Here is a 21,037-nt window from a genome sequence, read left to right on the forward strand (position 1 = left end):
GACTTTTGAGTTTCAGGGCAAAGGCTGCTCGTCCGCCACGCTGGAAACGGGCCTGGTCCGGCTGCCTGATGGAGCTCATCCCAGCCCAGCTCCCGACCTGGCCCCATAGGCACCTTGTGCCTCCAAAATCAGCAATTCCCTTTGGGCACACTTCTATGTGCTCTCGGGACACTCCTGGCCTCACCAGGAGGACAGAATGAGGGAGGAATGGCAGTGGGGTGAATCTTTCACGTGAATTAAAGTCATTAAGTAAGGTTCTGTTTGTTAGGTTAATTGCGGTATTGATCCTCCAAGTCCCTCAATTTGGAGTAGTATATAACTGATACAATTTCAGTTCAATAATTTTTGTTGGTGAAAACATGCATTTTACCTGTATTCAGCTTAGTTTCTTTATGCCTTTTTCCCTAGCCAGTTCACACACTGTCAGTTGTAGACTGGACTGCCTGTAAGTGTTGGGTGTATGGCAGACATCTTCCATAGAAGTAAGGAGGAGCAGAAGAAGGCAAGCTGATTCCATTCCACAAGCAGCTTGTTCTACCTTTATGAAAAAAGAAACCTTAATTAAAGATCATAGTAAAGATGAGACTTCTACAAAAGATCAAGATCCAGCTTTGGAAGCTATTCCCTCTTCAACAGAAGAAGTTCTGCTGAGAGGACGAAGGCGGCGAGAGGTTGCTGTAGCATCACAAACGGTGAGTTCTCTTTCTATCAGAGAAAAACGTGGCTTTCTAGAAGGTGATGATAAAAAGATGACTGTGAAAGAAGATCAAAATCCAGCATTGGGAGATAGCACTTTGCAGGCAAAAGCAAATGCATCAGCAAGGGACAAAAGAAAAGAGATTGATCTAGCAGCAGAGGCAAAAAGTTCAGCTTCTCTCCGGAGAAAACGCGGCTTGTCAGAAACTGATGACAAAGAGGAGAGTACTAATGAAGAACAAAACGTGCTTTTGGAATCGGTGTCCTGTGCAAAAGCAAAGCCATTAGGAAGGGGCAGAAGGAAAGAAACTCCTCCAGTGTCACACACAACTAATTCCATTTCTCTTAGAAGAAAACGTGGTTTGCCAGCAGATAATGGTAAAGAAGAGGCTCTTAAAGATCAAAATGTTCCGTTAGGAGCAGTTGTTTCAAGTCTAAAAGATCAACCAAAAAGAGGCAGAAGGAATGAAGCTGCCATATTATTAGAAGCCACAAGTTCTACTCCTGCTCGGGGAAAACGTAACTTATCAAAAGAAAGTAGCAGAAATAATAATCATAGGAAAGCTAAACAAATGATTTCTGAAAAACCCTCTTCCGAAGAAAAAATTGACCTTTCAAAAGGGTACTCAGGGAAAAAGTGTAGTATCACTTCACTGGCTGTTAGTTCTAGTTCACTTCAAGGTTTGCCAGAAGATGGTAAGAATGAAACTCCCAAAGAGCAACAGGGTATACTTTTGGAAGTAACCCAATCAGGAAAAGAAAATCCATCGAAGGCAGGCAGAAGGAAAATAGTTCCTTCCAAATCTGAAGAAACTAGTTCAACCTTTCTCAGGGAAAAGCTTGTCTTGCCTGAAGACAGAGGTCAAAACGGAATCCTTAAGGAAGGTGAAGGTACAGCTCTGGAAAATAACTCATCCCAGGAAAAACAAAGGCAACTGAGAAATAAGAGGAAAAATGTACAATTCAAACCAGAGGCAGCTACTTCTCTTCGTGACAATGGCAACTTGCCTGAAAACGGCAACATTTCGGAAATGCAGTGTTTGATACCCACTGGTTCTGAAGAAAGTAATCAGTCTGGAAAAGGAAAAGAGGTTAACCCTACCCAACAGACAACTTCCACTTCTCGCAGAAGAAAATGTCTGTTGCCAGCAGATGATGTACCACCTAAAAAATCAAAATCAGGTGAGGAAAAAAAAATATTTCTATTTTCTACATATAGCTAAGTCTAGAATTTTGTACAGGTTATTACTGTTGGCTGCCATAGTCTAATGTAAATAGAGAGTGGGTCTTTAATGTAGCAAAGAGTGGTAAGTAAAGAAGGGGCTAGGTTATCCTGTACAAACCAGATGTTTCTCCAAAGCAGAATGGATTGATTGTATGGCATCTGACAGCTGTATTCCTCTTCTGCTGAGTTATTCAAATGCTCTCATGCTCTTCTGCTGTCTCAACCCGTAACTTGCAGGTTAAATAACAGCAATTAACTAACTTACAGGTGGTTATGAGCATAGCATGATAATTACATTTGTAGCACCCATTGTCTGTGCTTGTTTTCTCCTAAATACCATCTAAGCTCCTGCTTTTGTATGTCCAGGTTTTGGGTGAGTTTCACTTTCCAGATTGACTTTCTATAAAATGCTTGATTTATGATATAAATTTCCATTTAATATTTCTGTCTACGAATAGAGAATGATGAAAACGGATCACCCAAAAAAGGGAAAAGAAACAAAACTGAAGAAAAACTTGAAGGCAATGTGAAGACAACTCAGACTGCTGGAGGGACGAACAGGACAACAAGATCAAGCACAAGAGCAAGTGCAAGAACAAGAAAATAGTCTTAACAGTTAAAGAGCCAGTTTTTAGAATGATTCTGTAAATGACATTGGAATTTTTAATGTGACTTGACTTACACTCAGATTTTAAGTTCAGATTTTGTAAAGCTATCGCTGATGATATTATCTAAGTACTTTTCTTAATATGTTTACAGATATGATGCCGCCTGTTTTAGTAGATACATATAGTGGTTCCTATACCATGCGATGCTTGTGCAGAATGGCAGGTAGAAAAATAAATCTTTTATGCTCGTATTTATCCCCTTTTTTATGGTAATGAGTACAGTAGCCAGGAAGCCATGTTACTTTACTGCCAGTGTAATTGTAAGCTATTTTCTGCTTAAATTTTATGTGCTTAAGTCTTATTTTTTCATTAAAGTTCTGTAAATATTCTTTTAAAAACTATAGATTTATTAGTAGAACTACTATGAATGAAAATGCTATTTAAAAAAAAAAAAAAAATTACTGAGAAGTACGGGTTTGTAAGCCGTTAAATTTGTAAACAATTTAGGACTTAAGTGTTTTGTGTTCTTAGGAATAATTAAAGATGTAATTACTACTGTCCTCTTACAACCATATTTAATTTTTTTAGCCAAATGCCATAATTTTTGGAAGTGTAATGTGGGTGCCTCTGAAATTCAGGCAATTCTCTTGTAAACATGGCCACGCTGTGCAGTGCTTGTAAAGGGAGGTGAGCACTGGGAAGAGGAGCAGTGAGCGTATGAGGTTGCGATGTTGCCCTTTTCAGAGCTGCAGCTGATGTGGAGTACTGAATGTGGTTTGGAGAATATTTTCTAGAGGTCAGTGTCTGCGGCCTGTGGATAATGTTGGCGTGCACACATCTCAAAGGGTGGCAGCTTTCTGTTCCTCTATGAAATGCAAAAAAAAAAAAAAAAAAAAAAAAAAATTCAGCTCAGGTATCTATGCATTTTTAAGACCCCAGTTAAGAACCTACATTTTCATATAGTCTAGGAGGAGTAATAGATTTCTATGGAAGGACAGATAGAGTTTATTTTCTGATGTTTTTCTTAGGGCTTCTTTTGGAGAAGATGAATGGCCCTTTGGGCAAGTTCTGATTTGTGAAATCCGTGTTTTCAAAGTGTTACCACAAGAGGAGTGAGGGGTTGCTTCCACCAGCTTAGGTTGCAGCCTCTGAAATGAGAGGAGTATCTTCACCCAAGATGTTTAATTGGGTCTGTGGTGCAGGATTTATGATCATCCCAAATTCCAGGACATGTAGCTTCATGCTTCTTGTCTCAGCAACAACTCAAGCAGTAGGTCTAGACTAGTGACCTTGGAGTTTTACAGAATTTTACCGATTTTACTGGATCTATATGAAGTCCTTGCATGTTGAACAACTCCAGTTTCCTTGCACTCATTTTCTCCTGCTCTGTTTGTGACTCAGTCTCCTTAACTGCAACAGGGAGACTTCACAAAGCCATCTTCACGAACCTAATCCTGTATCGGCCCCTACTGGCTGCTGCTTAGAAGTATCCCTTTTGGTTGGTTTGGTTGTTTTCCAAAGAAACCTGGTGATAGCCACCAACAGATTCAGAAGAGAAACAGGACAAAGCAGCTTGGCATTTGTAACCCCTTGAAGGTGATGTGCTTGGGATCAATTTGTCATTTGGCTTAGTAGCTTTCCCTATGCAATGTGGGTAGAAAGAGGAAATAACAGCAGCGCTTTGACCTCTGGAAGCTCATGATATAAGTACCCTTCTAGGTCAGCTTCACAGCCTTGCTGTCTTCCGTGTTCCAACCTGTATTTTTTGTTCTTGCAGTTATGTAAGAGAAGCAAGTGCCTCTAAGTTGCTCTTTCTCTGTCATTTCAGTCTTTAATATCATCCCATAATTATTCAAGGCAGTAATTTCTAACAAATCAAAGTCCTAAGGCACACCCCAATTTTTATTTTTTATTTTATTTTTTTTTTTCAGAATGAGAACAGGGCTGAACTCTTGTGCTGTGAGAAAATGCTCCATTTTAATTGCATTACACACAGCCTTAATGATAAGGGATCATTCCATCTTCCCTAATTTAGCTAGTACGTGTTCGATAGTGAGGCGGCCTCCATACCAGAGGAGATGAAAGCCTTGGGCAGAGGCACGGAGTTGTGAGGGTAGAGGAAGAACACTTGCCAAGTTTCCATCACTGCATTGAAGGAGCTGCCTTGTTTTCCATTCAGTAGCTGCAACTAGGATATAAGAGGGCATCTTGGCCTCTGTGCCAAGCTGTGCAAAGTGAAGAGCTCGTCAGCGAGATGAGCAAAGGGGCATTTTGTTTGGGTTTGTTGAGTGTCACAGGTTGTGCAAACAAGACATTCACCACACAAAAGCTGTTCTGCATAAATGTTACTCTTGACTCATTGGATAAAACCTAATTAAGGCTTTCCTAACAGGGCAATATTCTTTTTTTTTCCAAACAAAGTTCTTGAAAGAAGCAGGAGGGGGGATTCTCGGCTCCTTTTCACAAACCACTTCAAAAGAACTGAGAGAACACCCTTAACTAGATAGCGCCGCTAGGAGCAAATCATTTTTCATAGCACCTGGCACACTGCGTTAGGGTATCACACATCCCACCACTTCAGCTGTGGTCAGCACGTGACTGCTGATGAGCGGGGGCTAACGAAGCGTGCCAGGAGCTGGGCTGTGACTGCTTAACCCCACTGCCACACAGGGCCTGAGCTTGCTCCCCATTCAGCCACTCGGGCTTATTAATCGGGGCTGCGATCCACAGGAAAGTAACTGCTCTGTGGTTGTTTTCTGTTGAGCAGCTAATGCCCAGACTAAGTAAATTGACTTGAAATATCTAATTAATAAGTAAATAATAGTCCATAAAGAGCAGCTGACTCTGTCTGCTGAGATACTACAGAAATGGGGCCTCGCTTAGCAAAAGAGGTCCTAATGGCCTTTTGGGGCAGTGCAAGAAATTCCCTTCTAAAGATGATTGTTAGTTTTGTCCTTGCTTTTATTCTAAAAACCAGTCTCGTCCTAACTGACACCAGCAGAAAGAGTCCACACTCTTGTTTTAAGACAGTATCTGTGACTTTCATGCAGCAGAATTGGTAATTCTACAGGTCACGTTAAAGGTTTTATACAGGATTTTAAACTCAAGTACTTGGTGTCTCTGATTTGTTTTGAAGTCCGTCTCTTCAAAACTAGTAAACTGATATACATGTATATATATATGTATATACATGTATTTTAACAAGTTTTAAAGATCAGCAGCCTATGCACATCATTTCGGGGAGCAATGGTAACAGTGGTTTGAAGTAAATTATGAGTCTGTTTAACACAGAATGGGAAAAAATAACCTACTTTAGTTGTAGAATCTCAGAGGAAAGCAAAGTCCTACCAACACACCTACAGTGAGAACAATCTCCAGTGAACCATACGTATGCAAACGTTATAACTTTATTGAGAAATAGAGCTGAACACAGGCATATTTTCTGATTCTAATTAATATATATATTTTTGTCTCCAGTGATTCTGTCTGATATCTCATTTTTTGTTTGCTCCTAGTTTGTGACTTTCTATGTATATGTAAAGTATGCATATAAAGTTATCAAAGTTATACGCTTATATATATTTTTCAGAGCTGAGTTACCAATTTCTGAACATACTAAATGCATAATTAATACTTGATATACATTTGATATCTCTGTGGCAGTGAACTAATTTATTTTCTACTTTTATATTACTATTTAGTACAAGCTAAACATGAGTAAAGAAAAAGTGGTATCCATCCCTAGGCAAATGGTGACGTGTCGACCAGATCTGTACCATTACAGTAGTTCAGGGGGACAGAAGGTGGTCAACCTTCATCTCGTGAGACTCACAGCCCCACAAGGAAAAATGTGTCATAGGATTATTTTCTGTAACATAGTACGCATAAATATCTTGCAATTTGCTCTCAAGTATAGCTAGGAGTCTCAAGTTAACTATTTTCTCAAAAATTTTGATGGCAAATATAAATGTGCGGTTGTCATCCCATGTCTTGTGTCATTGGTCATCTCCTGAGTGTACACCGACACTCAGCTCCTTCCAGGAATCTTCACCGACTTTGATACTGCCAAATCAATAGCCTTTAGGTTATAAACTCTACAAGAAGCCAGGTATTTTTGCCTAAATTGAATGCCTAACTTGAAAGAGCCCTTCAGAGCTGCAACACAGCTGAAAATAATTCCCAAACTGCCCTACTTCGATTTCATTCTGCTTCATTCAATGTGTTTCTGGAAGGTGGTGGTGTCCTTAAAGAATGCAAATTGCAATTCTTTTATTACACGAAAATATCTTCTAAAATGGTCTGAGTCTCAAGCTAAAATATTCTGAGTCTTATGCTAGGTAAATATTCAAGGGAAAAACAAGGGTACCTATGCAGAACTTCTGAAAGAAAGTGACACAAAAATAATTTAAGAGAAACTCAGAAATTCTGTAATGCTTATTTTCAATATAAATTGTAAAATATCCTATGTGGAGATATTTATAACTCTATCACTACCTTGATTTATCTACCTTTGGGATGTGACTTTACAGTGTCCTTTTCTGTCCCCAGGTATGAACTGTAAGTGATCATAGCAAAGACTTCATTTACGTATGTATTTATTTATTTATTTCCAAATACTGTTTGGCTTTCACTTAAAGAAGTATTTCTGCATTTTTCAAGAGGCAAAGACTGAAAACATAAGGTGGAGAAACAGCTGATCCTTAGCATTGGAAGTGTATGTAATTTTTAATATAAGGAGGTGTTAAAGTGCCAGGCAGATGTCGCCATAATGTCTTTATCTGCAGTAACACTTTTGTACACCACATAATGTGCTACTTGTCCATTGAACTAGGATGTTTTGACTATGGATTTTGAAAGAATGTAATTAAGTTTCTATATATGCCTCACTTCTTTTAATGTCTTGCCCTAGAAAGTTTTTGTTTGACAATAGTAAATAAAATAAAGTTGACTTTAATTCTGTGTTTGTGTTTTTGTTTGTTTGTTTGTTTGTTTTATATAATAAATGTAGCTTTCAGGAATTCATAAAAATATGTTTACAGTTACTCATGACTTTATTTGGATTCATAGTTTTCTCTGTATGTGTCTATATATTTTTACATTTATAAATATATTTTAAGGAGGAGAGAGATATTTAGACAGTAGAACAGTAGAGAATGAGTACTAAATAATGTTGGTGAAGAGTGGTGGTGAATATCCATGGCCAGGTAAAATAAACATAAGAAAGAATATCACAGCTGCCTTTCTAATATAATTTTCAGTAATGGTATAATATATACTCTCTAGAAAGGCTTTTAAATAAAATTTTAAATAACATTTTACATGGATACAGTAAGATAGTAAATATGCAGTCCATTTTATTATTATTTTTTATTATTCTATTTTTGTTTAAGAGCCTTGTCACATTTTATTAAAATGGGTAACTAAAATATTCGCTGTAAGGCTGAGCGTTTAGTTAACTCGGTATTCATATTTTCTAAGCAATCTTCCAAAAAAAAAAAATAATAATAATCCTGACATTAGATTTTAATATTTCAAACCTGTACTGTAATCAATGGTATAGTTTATATAGAGATATGTCATTTACTCTTGACTTTCTCTTTCATATCCAATATCCTTTCTGACTACTGTGAGTTCATAGCTCAAAAAAGTTTCTTGATAACAAGATCAGCTGCTTAATTACAAGAAAACCTGTATTGGTTTGAATTTTCCATCTTTTAATTTGTATCTTTCCATGGCATTCCTCTCCTGACTTGACACTAAGGTGCAATGCTATTTTGAGAGAACAGTGTGATTGTAGTTGTTAACCTTGATGCTGAGTTGTAAACACTGTCAGGTTCGATAATTTCCCAAAGGCTGAGATCTGATGGAGCCAATTCTCAAAGATTAAAAGATATCAGGTAATTGATGATCTTTGAGGATGTCATCTCCATAGATTCTTATTTCAGCTTCCTTTCTTGCTTCTTTAGGATAGAATTTATGGTTTGTCCTCAGGGGAGGAAGAAAAAACAAAAGAAAACAAACAAACAAAATAAAACTGAAACAGGTGGAACTTGCACCCTTCTTTAAAAAAAAAAAAAAAAAAAAAAAGCCTTTGGGGTTACTTGCATCTCCAAAACTCAGTTAGTGAATATTCTGAGGCTTGTGACTTGCGCTTGTATGTGCACTTGAAAGGCTCAAATTTGGGGAGGCAATACACTGGAAGAAGGTGATGTAGAAGTAGAATTTTAACTGTCAGTTATATTGGGTCATCTGATAGCTTTTTATGGTACTCAGGGTAGATACAAGTACCTTCTTATGCTTAATTTGAGCACCTCTCCCTAGCAGGAAGTTGAATATCTCTGTCTAGAACTATTCCGACTTCAGAACAGCACTTTAAAACACGTTCCTGACACAAATCCTTTATCAGAAGTGTCCAAGCATTAGGAGAGATTTGGGCTCACTGAACTGTGATGCAGCAGTACTTTGAAAGAGAAGTTTAATCAAGTTTGAATGCTTGAACAAACACAATATTCTGTGGGATTGGTGTTGTTTTAGTGTGTACCTGAATGCTTTTCCATTGCAAGAAAAACTTCTTAACAATAATGGCGCAATAAACTATTTTATTAACCATAAAACTTGCGTGCCATTTCTAGAAATGCATCTTTTGCCATTGAGAGTGGGAGATGAAAGGACTGCTCAGGCTTGCAGCCATCTGAAAAGTATATATATATATATATATATATATATTTTCTCTAAAAAGGGAAAAAAAGTTAATATTTAACTTCCATATTTCATTTCCTCAGTATTATTTCCTTCAGTGACAGGATCGTATTTTGGAGGAAAAGACCTAGTTAAAGAAGTGCTAGTGGAGTAGAAATTGGGAAGTTCTGCAATTAAGAGCCTTTACCAGGCTCCTGGATAGCTATGAAAGCATATAAGAAAATCTAAATGGCTACTGTATGGCTTAGAAAAGATCCCATGAACTTGTTTTTTTGCTATTTTCAGAGAGAGTTGCATCTACCTTTTTATCAAATATCTTCATGAATACCAGAAAAAATCCAGGTATCCTTGCCATTAAAATGTCAAAAAAAAAAATTGCCTAAAATCAACTAATTAGAGCTTTAAATTATATTTAAAGATTGGGCTTTTCTTAACAAGCTAAAAGCACATTTACTAAGGCAAAGTAAGGCAAAGTTTTAAATCCTTGGTTTTGTTTGAGAGAAACATTCTGCAAGCCAGCCAACTGTGGAAGTTGTGTGAATTTTGTAATTAATATTTTGTGTACGTACATAAAGCTCCAAATGACCTATTTTTAAATAAAGGACAATGATAACACCCTGTAGGAGGGTCAGACAGATCATTTTGTCAGAAATCACATGTAAAACGAGGGCCAAATTCACTTTAATCGGACCCACCGAGAACAAGTTTCAAGTCAAAGCCTTCAACTCATTTACATCAACAGCCGAGACTTCTAGCAGTCTGACCTGGTAGCTGGGCCAGGTTAAAACAAACAAACAAATGAAAAACTTTCATCTGTTGCTGTTCCAGTCTGTCAAATTACCAAGATAAAATCATTTTACTACTGTGTTCTGAGGTGTATTTTAGTTAGTGAATTACTTCCTAGCCCTCCTCTTAACTGCCTGGTTCCTGTCAGCAAAGTCAGGCCCACCAATTAGCGCAGGCTAATTCTGCTCCTTTTTATATGTGTGCCTCCTTTGTTATGCTGTACATTGTTCACTAGTTGGGATATCTACTGACAATTAGGGAATGAGGCAGACACAAAGACTAATTTGATCACCCGGAGACCTGCCTCCCAAGATCCCTGTGTAGGCAGTGGAGACACAGCAGTACCTCCAGGGCACTCCAGCTGAGGTTTCAGCTCGCCTTCGCCCTCTAGAGAAGCCTCCTTCTTTCCATTAACTACAGGGAAAGACTGGCATCCCCAGGCAAGAGATGGCCCCTCTCAACCACGCTCCCATTTTAATAAGGGAAGTCAGCGACAGAGTTTGACTTTTGAGTTTCAGGGCAAAGGCTGCTCGTCCGCCACGCTGGAAACGGGCCTGGTCCGGCTGCCTGATGGAGCTCATCCCAGCCCAGCTCCCGACCTGGCCCCATAGGCACCTTGTGCCTCCAAAATCAGCAATTCCCTTTGGGCACACTTCTATGTGCTCTCGGGACACTCCTGGCCTCACCAGGAGGACAGAATGAGGGAGGAATGGCAGTGGGGTGAACCTTTCACGTGAATTAAAGTCATTAAGTAAGGTTCTGTTTGTTAGGTTAATTGCGGTATTGATCCTCCAAGTCCCTCAATTTGGAGTAGTATATAACTGATACAATTTCAGTTCAATAATTTTTGTTGGTGAAAACATGCATTTTACCTGTATTCAGCTTAGTTTCTTTATGCCTTTTTCCCTAGCCAGTTCACACACTGTCAGTTGTAGACTGGACTGCCTGTAAGTGTTGGGTGTATGGCAGACATCATGGATGATAACCATTGAGACACAAATATTTTAATTGTTGAACATTCAAATTCAAATGTTGGTCAAAATAGTTTTGATACCACTGGAAAAATTGAGAGGGAATCTGGTTCTTGAAAATTTAATCTTTATGAAAACACTTAAAGATGAGATGTCTTTAATTTATGAAAACAAATTATATCAATTTGACTCTTTCAAAGTCAAATTTAAAATTTCCCATCAATATCAACATTCATCTGGCAATTTATTATTCTTTGCTATCTTCGTTTTTTGTAGAATCATTTTAAAGTTGTGAATAACATGCTGTGTGCAGTGTCTGTGTGCAGTGTCTCAGTGATAGTCCTATTATATGGTGAGATAAAATCACAGGCCTTCCTGGTTAATCCTGGATATGTTTCACTTAAAACAAACAAAAAACAAACAAACAAAACAAAAAAAAAAAAAAAAAAAGCAAAAAAAACAAAAAAACAAAAAAACAAAACAAAAAAAAACATTTTTTTGCTGTTAAACCTTACATTCTGTTAAGGAAAAATTCAGGTAAAATAAAGTGCAAGACTGAAAGGCTTATGGCAAATTTGTAATGAGGAAAATATTTCACAGAATCGCAGAATATCCTGAATTGGAAGGAACCCACAATGATCATCAAGTTTAACTCCTGGGTCCTTAAATGACCGCCCAGAAAATCAGACCACATGTCTGAGAGCACTGTCCAAATGCTTTTTGAACTCCAGCAGAGAGTGAGGACAGAGTGAGGTCAGCACTTAGCACAGATTCTGGAACTGTATGACGCTTTTTGTTGTAGAAACGTACTGGATGCTTGGACACTTGTACTGGATGCTTGGACGCTCGTACTGGATGCTTGGACACTCGTTAAGATTCAGCTTGAAATTGTGATTTCTGACTACAGCAAATCCTTTGGAATCATAAATAGCTGTGAAGTCCTGTTTACACAGCTGCCAGTTAAGGTTATCGTGTCTGTTTTGCTTCGTAGTTGCGAAATCTTGGGCAGAAGTGGTAAAATTGGGTGTTGCAAGACCACAGGCAAAGGCCGTTAAAAAACGTGCCCCAAAACAAAGACCAATGAAGAAGACAACACAGTCACCAAAGGTATTTGTTTTACTTCTTTTTAAGGTTTGGGGGTTTGCTTAACCTTGAAACAGCTTGTTGGCATTTAACTGCAGAAGCTGGAAGTTTGAGATTTTGGCAAGATGTTAAATGGGTATTGGTGTCTTTCTCACAGCGTGTAAATCTACTTGAATTTACTGAAATGTATTAATTCAAAACATCTTAAGAATGTATCTAAATAACTAATTGTGTTGGGTGGATGGAGTAAGTATTTGTCCCTTGTCTGTAGTTGAAGCTGTAGTGCTGTTTGAAAGAGGTTCTGTTCCGGTTTAACCACTTTACGTGGTGGTGAGGTTGGTCGTTGGATGATGGTGAAGGTCTTTCCCAACCTAAAGGATTCTATGCAGGTGGAAAGGAGTAAGACTGAAAGACTCTCAGGATAATCCCTGAGCATTTCTGAAAGCTAAGAAAACTTGTCTCAGATGCTCATTGAGCGTAGTCACTCAAATCTTAAACGAATATATGAGCTGCATTTCACAACGAATCAGCCCTTTAAAGTAGCTGCAATTTAACCACTTCTGTATGCCCAGCAGTCTGTATTAGCTAAACACGACCAATAAATTTGTGGAATCTCTTGAGTGATTCTGGCTAGGTTTTAAATAAAAGGGATCTTTGTGTCCTAATTTTTATTTATTTATTTATTTATTTTTTTTTTTCCTTTTTTTCCTCCAGAAAGAAAAATAAAAGGTCATTTTAGCACAGGTCATGCAGAATCTCCTGCTACAGTAGTTGTAGGCAGAGCGCACTCTACCACTGGTAGAATAGCTGGACAGGTCCTTAAAGTGGTGAAAAATCCAATCTTGAAACAAAACTTGAATATGGATGAAAGCTTCACAGCTACGTTGTGAGATTTTTAAAACCTGTTACTGGTTCTGCCAACTGTGCACTTTTTTTTTTTTTTTTTTCCGAAACAAGTGCTCATTTTTCTGAATATAATTTATAGGGCTGGCTGAGATGTTTAAAACTCCAGAAAATACAAGTGGAAAAACATCACCTTCAAGTACTGTTCGTGACAGTGATCTTACACCACCGTGCACGACAATGGACACTTCTGAACTGCGTACTCCTGAAGAATCTGGTATGGTTGTTAATTGGAAAGAAATTATTAAAGTATACTTTGGGGTAGCTGTGTCTGCAACTCACTGATAGTGCATAGCCTAATGCTAGGCAGACTTAGTGTAGAGATAAAGCATCTTGCAACCATTGATTTTTTTTTTATCATGTATTGGAGGACATTTTCCAGTAGTTCCAGTTATTTTTTTTGGTAGGTGTTATTTTTTTATTCATTCAGTTTTATATCGAACTTCTAAATGCTGAAGTATTGTTTCAGGCAAACCTTGTGTTGAAGCATGGCAATCCTTTAATCAATTGTCAGGGGATACATCTAGATTCAATGACAAAATCTTACGGCAGGGAGTGGTTATGCTGTAGAATTTTGCAAAGATTCTACTTAAGAAAAATGTCAGATTAGGAAGATTTGTGTTAAGATGATCCTTCGCTTTTTTTTTCTGTCTTTTGCATATGACTTTGCATATCAGTCGTGTTCCTGAATAACTCAGAATTCTTTAAATTCTGTTTTACTAAGAATTTAGCAAAAGTGAGCATCTAGTGAATCACCAACCAAAATCAAGAATGAATTATCCAATATTCAGAGTAGTAATACTAATGATTTTTATCAGATTAAATAAAAAATCATCAAGGTTTTTTAGGCTTAATTTTTTTAACGTATGCTGTGCCTTGTAGGAGCTAATTGCCTTCTTGCTAATTACCAAACCAATTGCTGAAACACAGTTTTGGATTTAGCTTGTAGAAAGCTTTGGCTGATTGAATCCATTTTTTACTTAGTTATACAGCGATTGGAATGTTTGGATTTCCTGCTTAGTTTGTTTGCCAAATTAGATAAACCTACTGTTTATTTCAGGAGAGATGATGGTGTCACCATTAAATACTCCAGATTCTTCAGGAGAGATACTGGATTGTCATGACATCTCAGATTTGATGAGAGAGGAGGAATCTCCAAAGTCTATATTTGAAATAATGTACTCCAGAATTCCAGAAGGAATAGCTATGCTGGAAGAAGATCTTGATGTGGACAGCGTATCATTAAGTGCAGAGAAACAAGCCTCTCAGGTGAAATTGGAAAGTAAAAGGAAAACACCAGATGAGAAGTTGGAGTCAGTCAACGTTGGATCAGCCATCAAGCAGCCATTAAAAACCCCAGAGAAGAAGCCAGGACTTGTAGAGGTCCTGTCGGGCATCAAGCAGCTTATGAAGACTGCCAAGCAGAAGTCAGAGGAAACAAAGGTAAAATATTTTCTTTAGCTTTTGGAAAGAGTTTATTTAAGCTTGGAGCCTGTGGTTGAAGTGAACTCTTAGGCCATCTAATAAGACATGTTTTATATCATTGTATTTTCATTAAAATATCTCATGCACAAGACCTGTGGCTGACAAAATACCTTCTGGAAGAGCACCTGATGTTTATTTGAAAACAGTGAAGTTGACAACCTGTGTTTTCCTTGGTAGCTTTGTCCAGGTGTGAATGGGTAAAAACCAGAAGATGCAGCTGAGTACAAATTTGAAGGAGCACTTTTTTTCTAGTCATTTGTTTCTGTTATGTTTAAAGCACCCTTAAATTACTTACAGACTACAATGGAGTTCTTTCTGTGCCTTCCTTTTCATAAGTGGGATATATGCATGTTTGGTTTTTTTTTGTACAGCTTCTTCATAGCTTGTAGATTAAATTCAAAACACTTTTTTTCTTTAAACATCCAAGAGCACTGAGCTTTTGCCAAAATTTGGTGTTACCACGTAGTCAGTTGATTGCTCTTCATGCCCATAAGGCTTTCATTCACTGCTTGCTGAATGGACACCAATTCTACTCTGTTTGCTTGTATTAGGATGTACTTTGTTTAGAGGAACCCTACCTAAATGGCTGCTGAGGCTGCTCTGGGTTACCATTTTGACCTTACAATTCGCACCTTCATCACTCTTGTCATTGGTGTATTTTATTAGCCTCGATTTTTGTTGACTCCCAGATCCATAGATTAAAATGAGTATTGCTGGTCTGTGTAGAACTACAATAAAACACTTCAAAACATTCAAATGATTTAGATTCAATAACCCTCTTTTTCTAATCTTACTAGACAATGTTCAGCCCGTTTACTGAATGCTTTTTAAAACTCTACTGTGTTGTCTTTCACTGTAAAAACTGCTACACTAGCTCAGATAACAAGTATTAAGTTCAATTTTGTGGTAGTACCAAATATATGATGCAGTTAGCAAACGAAGTTGGCTTCATTTTCTCATAAAGTATTTGGCAGGACTTTTTTCAACTGTTTCACTCCCAATTTTCTATTAGTTAACTATTTCTTGTCCTGTCAGACACACACAAAAGTATTGATTATTGCTTATTTCCTTAGGTCAGGTCAGAAAATGTTATGGATCCTAAGCAGGAAGATGCTGTAACTGCTTGTACTAATGGCAGTCGTGAGTATGGTAAGTACAAACGCTTTTATTTTAACTAGAGTAATAATGAATATGCAGGACTGTGTGTGTTGTTAGGAAGTTTCAACGTGTTGTAAAAATTCCAAATTATATAGTATGGAAGGAGCAAATATCTCAGGGAATTTGAGCAGTAATCTGTAACACAAACCAGTGTTGGCATTCTATTGGTGTTTAAAAAATGGTGTAGTAGTTTGATGTAATAACGGTGGCATCTCCAAACATACCAGTGTAAAAAACAAACAAACAAAAAATCACCTGTTGCTAAGGTATCCACTTAAAATCACCTTTATTTGCAAAGACTTTCAAAATATATCTTAAAGCTTGAGTGCTACCTGTCAAATAAAACAAATAACTCTGTGTACTAAACTGGGTTTTATTCTAGGAGTCTGTTTAAATCCCTGTTACTTTTTAAAATTAAATAAATTCATTTGAGCAAGACCACTTTACTGGGAAAATGAAAACTCAAGAGATACTTTGATCGGGCATAGTAATGTGTAACTTTTGATTGTGCTCTTTTCTATATGACAAACTTTGTAGGGGGGAATAAAACTGTTTTAGAAGACAAAGGAAATACTTCACAAGATAAAGATTCTCAACAAAAGTTGTCAACTAGCAAAGACCACTCTACCCAGAGACTAACAAGGGGCAGACCAAGGAAGACTGTACATCCACCTTCAACAAAGCAGTGTGAAAAGGATTTAAATTCAAAAGAATTGCAAGGTCTGGAGAAAAAGAGCATCCAAGAAGAGATGGGAGAGATCAGTACTTCAACTTCAGTAGCTAAAAATACAGGAAGAGGAAGGAGAACAAATCTTTGCATGGAAAAAGAAATTGTTTCAAAGCATCCTGTTGAGAAAACAGTTGAAACCGTTTCACTTGTGGAAACGCAGGTTGATACTCGAAGACCAAGAAGAGGTAAAACTAAGGAACCTAAGGAGTTAAAACATCCTAGTGAGGATCTTGAGTCTCCTGAAAAAGATTCTTCAGTGCTACAAAAAGATCCTGCAAATAGGAAACAGGCTTTGCAGGAGTATGATATCAGTAGCACATCTGTAACTGAAGATGATCAAAGCAGAAAGACAGAAGGCGTATCTAGTAGCACTCAGGATGAAAATCACCAACTGCAAACAGATTTAAAAAAATCTGAAAACGCATCTGACAAAGGTAGTGTAGAAGACAGAGAAGAAATTCTTCTATTGCATCAGAAGAGGTCTAGAGGAATGAAAAAAATAGAAAACACAGAAGCACTGCTTCCACCCAAAAGACAAAGAAGAGCTAGGAATGAACAGGTTGAACAAGCTCCTTCAGAGGAACTTCATGGGACGACAAGGAAACTTCGTAAACACCAATCAGCAAAATTACTACAAGGTGATGAGCAGACTTCTGAGACTGCCCCCACAGAAGCATCTGGAAACAGAACTGAACTTGAAGTAAAGGTAACAGAAAAAAGAGGTAAGTCTTCAAGAAATGCTAGAAAACAACCAACAGAAGTAAAACCAGACATGTGCGGGATGGCACTTGAAAATACACAGAATGTTCAGAAAGCCAAGGAGACTTCAAATGAAACCATTACGGAAACAAAATCACCCACCAAAAATGAGAGGAAAGTATCTCTGGGAGATGAAGCGGAAAATGCTCAGGAAAATACTACAAAGGCATCTCAAAGATTAAAGTCAGAATCACCTTCTGGAGAGACAGATAAAATGCCAGTAACTGTTCTCAACTTGGAATTCAAACAAGAAGCAAACAGAACTAGAAGCAGGAGAGGGAAAAAAGACTCTTCAGAGAAGAAGGCTGATGAATTTGCCCAGGATGTAAACAGCCTAGATCTTATGCTTAAATGTAAGTCAGAAACAGAGGAATCTTCTCCCAAAGAGTCTTCAGCCTCTAGTTGTGTCAAGCAGGCACACCAAGTAATGAAAGACCAGAACAACACAGCTGACACATTGGTAACTGCTCTAAACAGTGATGGCATTGCTCATAGACATCAAAAGCAGACAAGAAATGAGCAGGAAGCAAATGAACCAAAGCAAACTGAAATCCTGCAAGAGAATCGAACACCAAATAATAGAATTACACGTAGAAGACTTAGAGGAAGAAGAGTTAATTTTAAACTTGAAGAAGCCAGTTCCGAAGCTCTAGGAGAAGAAAGGAATTTACCTGGGAATGAGGAAGGAATGGCTTGCAAACATGATCAACGTGAGGCTTCAGAAAATCCTTTAGAAGTAAGGAGGAGCAGAAGAAGGCAAGCTGATTCCATTCCACAAGCAGCTTGTTCTACCTTTACGAAAAAAGAAACCTTAATTAAAGATCATAGTAAAGATGAGACTTCTACAAAAGATCAAGATCCAGCTTTGGAAGCTATTCCCTCTTCAACAGAAGAAGTTCCGCTGAGAGGACGAAGGCGGCGAGAGGTTGCTGTAGCATCACAAACGGTGAGTTCTCTTTCTATCAGAGAAAAACGTGGCTTGCTAGAAGGTGATGATAAAAAGATGACTGTGAAAGAAGATCAAAATCCAGCATTGGGAGATAGCACTTTGCAGGCAAAAGCAAATGCATCAGCAAGGGACAAAAGAAAAGAGATTGATCTAGCAGCAGAGGCAAAAAGTTCAGCTTCTCTCCGGAGAAAACGTGGCTTGTCAGAAACTGATGACAAAGAGGAGAGTACTAATGAAGAACAAAACGTGCTTTTGGAATCGGTGTCCTGTGCAAAAGCAAAGCCATTAGGAAGGGGCAGAAGGAAAGAAACTCCTCCAGTGTCACACACAACTAATTCCATTTCTCTTAGAAGAAAACGTGGTTTGCCAGCAGATAATGGTAAAGAAGAGGCTCTTAAAGATCAAAATGTTCCGTTAGGAGCAGTTGTTTCAAGTCTAAAAGATCAACCAAAAAGAGGCAGAAGGAATGAAGCTGCCATATTATTAGAAGCCACAAGTTCTACTCCTGCTCGGGGAAAACGTAACTTATCAAAAGAAAGTAGCAGAAATAATAATCATAGGAAAGCTAAACAAATGATTTCTGAAAAACCCTCTTCCGAAGAAAAAATTGACCTTTCAAAAGGGTACTCAGGGAAAAAGTGTAGTATCACTTCACTGGCTGTTAGTTCTAGTTCACTTCAAGGTTTGCCAGAAGATGGTAAGAATGAAACTCCCAAAGAGCAACAGGGTATACTTTTGGAAGTAACCCAATCAGGAAAAGAAAATCCATCGAAGGCAGGCAGAAGGAAAATAGTTCCTTCCAAATCTGAAGAAACTAGTTCAACCTTTCTCAGGGAAAAGCTTGTCTTGCCTGAAGACAGAGGTCAAAACGGAATCCTTAAGGAAGGTGAAGGTACAGCTCTGGAAAATAACTCATCCCAGGAAAAACAAAGGCAACTGAGAAATAAGAGGAAAAATGTACAATTCAAACCAGAGGCAGCTACTTCTCTTCGTGACAATGGCAACTTGCCTGAAAACGGCAACATTTCGGAAATGCAGTGTTTGATACCCACTGGTTCTGAAGAAAGTAATCAGTCTGGAAAAGGAAAAGAGGTTAACCCTACCCAACAGACAACTTCCACTTCTCGCAGAAGAAAATGTCTGTTGCCAGCAGATGATGTACCACCTAAAAAATCAAAATCAGGTGAGGAAAAAAAAATATTTCTATTTTCTACATATAGCTAAGTCTAGAATTTTGTACAGGTTATTACTGTTGGCTGCCATAGTCTAATGTAAATAGAGAGTGGGTCTTTAATGTAGCAAAGAGTGGTAAGTAAAGAAGGGGCTAGGTTATCCTGTACAAACCAGATGTTTCTCCAAAGCAGAATGGATTGATTGTATGGCATCTGACAGCTGTATTCCTCTTCTGCTGAGTTATTCAAATGCTCTCATGCTCTTCTGCTGTCTCAACCCGTAACTTGCAGGTTAAATAACAGCAATTAACTAACTTACAGGTGGTTATGAGCATAGCATGATAATTACATTTGTAGCACCCATTGTCTGTGCTTGTTTTCTCCTAAATACCATCTAAGCTCCTGCTTTTGTATGTCCAGGTTTTGGGTGAGTTTCACTTTCCAGATTGACTTTCTATAAAATGCTTGATTTATGATATAAATTTCCATTTAATATTTCTGTCTACGAATAGAGAATGATGAAAACGGATCACCCAAAAAAGGGAAAAGAAACAAAACTGAAGAAAAACTTGAAGGCAATGTGAAGACAACTCAGACTGCTGGAGGGACGAACAGGACAACAAGATCAAGCACAAGAGCAAGTGCAAGAACAAGAAAATAGTCTTAACAGTTAAAGAGCCAGTTTTTAGAATGATTCTGTAAATGACATTGGAATTTTTAATGTGACTTGACTTACACTCAGATTTTAAGTTCAGATTTTGTAAAGCTATCGCTGATGATATTATCTAAGTACTTTTCTTAATATGTTTACAGATATGATGCCGCCTGTTTTAGTAGATACATATAGTGGTTCCTATACCATGCGATGCTTGTGCAGAATGGCAGGTAGAAAAATAAATCTTTTATGCTCGTATTTATCCCCTTTTTTATGGTAATGAGTACAGTAGCCAGGAAGCCATGTTACTTTACTGCCAGTGTAATTGTAAGCTATTTTCTGCTTAAATTTTATGTGCTTAAGTCTTATTTTTTCATTAAAGTTCTGTAAATATTCTTCTAAAAACTATAGATTTATTAGTAGAACTACTATGAATGAAAATGCTATTTTAAAAAAAAATAATAATTTTACTGAGAAGTACGGGTTTGTAAGCCATTAAATTTGTAAACAATTTAGGACTTAAGTGTTTTGTGTTCTTAGGAATAATTAAAGATGTAATTACTACTGTCCTCTTACAACCATATTTAATTTTTTTTAGCCAAATGCCATAATTTTTGGAAGTGTAATGTGGGTGCCTCTGAAATTCAGGCAATTCTCTTGTAAACATGGCCACGCTGTGCAGTGCTTGTAAAGGGAGGTGAGCACTGGGAAGAGGAGCAGTGAGCGTATGAGGTTGCGATGTTGCCCTTTTCAGAGCTGCAGCTGATGTGGAGTACTGAATGTGGTTTGGAGAATATTTTCTAGAGGTCAGTGTCTGCGGCCTGTGGATAATGTTGGCGTGCACACATCTCAAAGGGTGGTAGCTTTCTGTTCCTCTATGAAATGCAAAAAAATATATAAATAAATAAAAAAATTCAGCTCAGGTATCTATGCATTTTTAAGACCCCAGTTAAGAACCTACATTTTCATATAGTCTAGGAGGAGTAATAGATTTCTATGGAAGGACAGATAGAGTTTATTTTCTGATGTTTTTCTTAGGGCTTCTTTTGGAGAAGATGAATGGCCCTTTGGGCAAGTTCTGATTTGTGAAATCCGTGTTTTCAAAGTGTTACCACAAGAGGAGTGAGGGGTTGCTTCCACCAGCTTAGGTTGCAGCCT

General features: G+C 37.8%; 1 protein-coding gene across 1 annotated transcript; it reads left to right on the top strand.

Moving 5' to 3' along the window:
- The first annotated feature begins 542 nt into the window (after positions 1-542).
- On the top strand, positions 543-19,885 carry LOC140002826 (uncharacterized). Its single transcript, XM_072040217.1, has 10 exons — positions 543-735; positions 1,297-1,587; positions 1,669-1,878; positions 11,977-12,093; positions 12,777-12,945; positions 13,052-13,188; positions 14,032-14,414; positions 15,536-15,605; positions 16,173-19,235; positions 19,737-19,885. Exons 1-10 carry the CDS (start codon positions 543-545, stop codon positions 19,883-19,885), a joined length of 4,782 nt encoding a protein of 1,593 aa, XP_071896318.1.
- Positions 19,886-21,037: the final 1,152 nt, after the last annotated feature.

Source organism: Anas platyrhynchos, chromosome 6 (assembly GCF_047663525.1).
Source record: "Anas platyrhynchos isolate ZD024472 breed Pekin duck chromosome 6, IASCAAS_PekinDuck_T2T, whole genome shotgun sequence".
In the NCBI taxonomy this organism is placed as follows: Eukaryota; Metazoa; Chordata; class Aves; order Anseriformes; family Anatidae; genus Anas; species Anas platyrhynchos.